At 33.4% G+C, this 4,046-nt stretch overlaps 1 protein-coding gene across 1 annotated transcript; it reads left to right on the top strand.

Annotated features, from left to right (window-relative positions):
- The first annotated feature begins 857 nt into the window (after positions 1–857).
- On the top strand, positions 858–3,658 carry LOC129875156 (myb-related protein 306-like). The gene is made up of 4 exons (XM_055950596.1): positions 858–1,099; positions 1,686–1,815; positions 2,433–2,893; positions 3,260–3,658. The coding sequence occupies exons 1-4, from the start codon at positions 967–969 to the stop codon at positions 3,520–3,522; spliced, it is 987 nt and encodes a 328-aa protein (XP_055806571.1). The 5' UTR covers positions 858–966; the 3' UTR covers positions 3,523–3,658.
- The last annotated feature ends 388 nt before the right edge of the window (positions 3,659–4,046 follow it).

Below are 4,046 nucleotides of genomic sequence, written 5' to 3'. Positions count from 1 at the left end.
GGATATGATCTTAGATAGACAGAGGTAGATGACGTGTATTAGGGTAGAATGTTAGTAGGTAGTGGAGTATTGTCTTGCTTTTCGAGAGTTTAGGCTTGTTAGTATTTTGTTGTTGCACTAGTTGTATTATTGTAGTTCTTAATTGTGATCTCTATCATCATTTGTTGTTTTTTGTATTTCGATTATCACACTATTTTGTTGTTATTTGTCCGTTCTTGTAGGATTTGCACTGTCCCCTTGTAGTTGCTATGTTTCTTCACTATTTTCTTCTTCCTTGAACTTGGATTTGCTGCATTTGAACTGAGGGTCTTTTGAAAACAATCTATCCACTTCTACGAGATAGTGGTAAAGTCTGCGTATACTCTACCCTCCCCAAACTCTATTTGTAAAATTTCGATGTGTATATTGTTGTTGTATTATAAAGCATTATGTAGTGCATCATCATCCTGGAAAGCGTAACACTTTGAATTATCTCCATAAACATGCTCTTACAAATGGAAATATAATGAATTGCAAGAAGCAGACCTAAATAGGCTGAAGTCAATTCATTTATTTATTAAAAAAAATTGGGGTTCGGAAAGTGGAGGAGATGATTATAAGGTGAGGATCAGATTGAAAGTCCACGTGGTTAACCAACTGAGCTACTAATTAGATTCCTAATAGATTTTACTTGATTAAGCAGGGGATGTAGTAAAAAAATACAAAGTGTTGCTGCTGCTACTATTGCTAAATTAAAAGCAGAAGTAAATGTTAACATTGAATGCCACGCGGTTTTGAGGAGTGAGACCATCAACTGATGACTTTTTCTCAGTCCCCATTGAATGCTCTCTCACCTTTTTAACTAATCTCATAAAATAGAAATAAAAGCCTTAGCCCTTTAGACACTTATCTCTGCTTTTTACAAGAAGAGAAGAAAAAAGTTGGAATCCACAAACAAGGAAAAAGAAGAGAAAAAGTAGTGTTGAGATGGGTAGAGTCCCTTGTTGTGATAAAGTAGGAGTGAAGAAAGGGCCATGGACTCCTGAAGAAGATATAATGTTGGTCTCTTATGTACAACAACATGGTCCAGGGAATTGGAGATCTCTTCTCACTAAAACAGGTTTCCATACTTCCTTCTTGAGATGTGAATCCTCATAATATAAAGTTATTTCTGTCCCTATATTAGAATCTTTTAATGTATGAAGGGAGTGCCGGAGTAGAATTTTTTTTTTATCAAGTGGATTCAGACCATAAAGAAGTAAACATATGAAAAAAATTACATATACAATTTATATATTGATTATTTTATTTGACTTTATATATACAGTATAATTTTTCGGCAAACCAATTACGCCTCCTAGTTCTACCCATGTATGATGGAATTCATTTTTGTAGCGAATTTATGATAAGTACAACAAGGAGGCTAGACCTTATCTTATCAATCCTAATGAGTTAACGAGTCTCTACTAATTAACAGGCATAAAGAAAATAAGAAATAAAAAAAACTAGGTATTCTAAGATCTTCGAATTTGTAATACACCCTACTGGTGAGATATCACCAATATATATAAAAAAATTGACTAAGAGTATTTACTTAATTTCCACTTGTAGCTCCACCCCTGCTAGTTAATTATATTGGATCTTTCTAAGTATGATAAGTTTAATAGGATTCATTTTTGTTATTGTGTGTGGTTTTTTTTTTCCAGGTTTGCGCAGGTGTAGCAAGAGCTGCAGGCTAAGATGGACAAATTACCTTAGGCCAGGGATAAAGAGGGGTAACTTCACAGATCAAGAAGAGAAAATGATTATCCAGCTTCAAGCTCTTTTAGGCAACAAGTATTCTCTTAATCTTTTCTTTAATTAATTTCAACACATAAAACCTACTCCTAAATATTTAAAACTAAAAATGTATACGTACGATAAGATTACTCATCCTGAACCTATTGATCTTCTGAAATCATCTATTGAAACAAAATTCAAACTATTATTCTCTTCACCTCTAGATCTTCATGACTTGGCATATCGATCTTTAATGAAAAACATTTAGCGTTACCTTTTTTTTTTAGTATTTATTTCATATTAGTGATAGGAAAATGATTTTTACCCTATGAGGTCGCTTAAAATATAAGTAATTAACCACTCATACTCATAAATAATAAGTGAAATCAATAATGTAAGAATTAATTCACCCTACCTAGAAATTAACCCAACATGTTAAAATAATACTATTAAAAAATATTTTATTGTGTGAATTAATGTATGTAAGTTTTAAATTCTTCTGATACAAAAGGATGAGCAGTACTATAACACCTCCTGTAAAATTAAACTTTATGTTTAAGTTGAAAATTTACTTTTTACTGAAACACCTATCGTAAAATTGAACTTTAAGTTGAAAATCTACTTTTTATTGAAATTTCTGATTTCACCTCTGACTTGTTGTGAGCTTGGAACAGATGGGCTGCAATAGCTTCGTATCTACCAGAAAGAACAGATAACGACATAAAGAACTACTGGAATACTCATCTAAAGAAAAAGCTGAAAAGGCTTCAATTAGATCAATTGCCTGGATCGGATGATGGGCTTACTCATTTTTCATCTTCAAATCCATCAACTTCTAGGGGCCAATGGGAAAGAACACTTCAAGCTGATATTAACATGGCCAAAAAGGCTTTACATAATGCTTTATCACTTGAAAACTTAACAAGCCCACACAATAATATTAAACAAGAAAATCCACAAGTTTCTTCTACTACTTATGCATCAAGTACTGAGAATATAGCCAGATTGCTACAAGGATGGATGAGATCAACTTCTTCCACAAACAATTCTGAAAGTTCAAAAACTTCATCTAACAACATTGCAACAACTGATTCATCTTCATGTGATGATGGGACTCCAAATGCTGAAAGCAAAGGTTTGTTCTCAATTACGTGATCATAGTACTATGTTTGTAGTACCTTTTACGTAAATTTTAAATATGTAAACTTTATTTCTAATAATTTGAAGAATCTATACTTATATTTACATTTACATTAATGAGATGAATGGTCTACGTATAAGGTTTAGCCAATTCTCTTTTCTTTGAGCTGACTTTTGAGGTGTCAGTCGCAAGACCTAATTTTAAAACTTGTAAAACAAGATCCCTCATGAACAAGCTTGATTTTGTTTGTTGGGCCAAGGCACGTGCATATATTAAAAAGTAAATCTGATCGACTATTTAAACAGTAAGAGGGAAGTAGGAAGACATTTCTAATTAATTAATAATATTTGTTTGTAACAGGTGGAATGGGTTTGATGGAAGCGTTGGAGTCACTATTTGGTTTGGAGTCATTTGAATCATCAAGTTCAGATGAGTTGTCTCAAACAGCATCTCCTAAGGCTGAGGCTATTAAAGTTGAAATCAAGAAGGAAGAAAATGAACGTGTGAAAGTGCAAATGCCACTGTCTGTCATCTTAGAGAATTGGTTGCTAGATGAAAATACCCTCAATATTCAACCCAAAAATGACTTGATCTCCTTTGATGAAACTCCTCACCTTTTCTAGAAGTTTTTTTTTTTTGGTTGATTCTTTTGAGGGATTAATTTTCGAAAAATTAATTGTTTTATTTGATGTTGCGATTTTTGAAAATAATTTCTCTATCTTTTCGAGGTAGTAGTAAGATTTGCGATACTTTACCCTCTTTAGATCCCATTTAATGGGATTTCACTGTGTATGCTTGTCACGCCCCGAGAGGGTACCCTAGGCGTGGCCGGCACTCAGAAACCATCTCTGGCTTCCGAGAGAACCACTTGGTCTCATTACTCATTTGTTCATCAGCGGAAGACTTAATAATACTAATGTGGGATTGTCATAATCAAAGGAAAAATAGATAATTCTTAGAAGAAGTAGTTTCTAAGGAGAACTACTCCGATTACATCATCAGACTCTGTCTATGAAGCCTCTAATACTCTTAGATGGTGCCAATGACATGTCCATGGCTACCTCAAAAGAAACATCACACTCAACAATAATAAAAGGATAAGGAGTTCCTTCGAATACAAGAAGGACTCACCAAATAGCTGAAAAGA

This window comes from Solanum dulcamara, chromosome 11 (genome assembly GCF_947179165.1).
Source record: "Solanum dulcamara chromosome 11, daSolDulc1.2, whole genome shotgun sequence".
NCBI classification, from domain to species: Eukaryota; Viridiplantae; Streptophyta; class Magnoliopsida; order Solanales; family Solanaceae; genus Solanum; species Solanum dulcamara.
The sequence above is the reverse complement of the archived record's forward strand: the minus strand, read 5'-3'. Positions and strand labels throughout refer to the sequence as shown.

Bases quoted from the DNA above. Each gene is read 5' to 3' on its own strand.
- LOC129875156 (XM_055950596.1), top strand. From the start codon at position 967: ATGGGTAGAGTCCCTTGTTGTGATAAAGTAGGAGTGAAGAAAGGGCCA. The intron at 1,816-2,432 runs GTATTCTCTTAA...AGCTTGGAACAG, and splicing joins CAAGCTCTTTTAGGCAACAA to ATGGGCTGCAATAGCTTCGT. The intron at 2,894-3,259 runs GTTTGTTCTCAA...TGTTTGTAACAG, and splicing joins TCCAAATGCTGAAAGCAAAG to GTGGAATGGGTTTGATGGAA.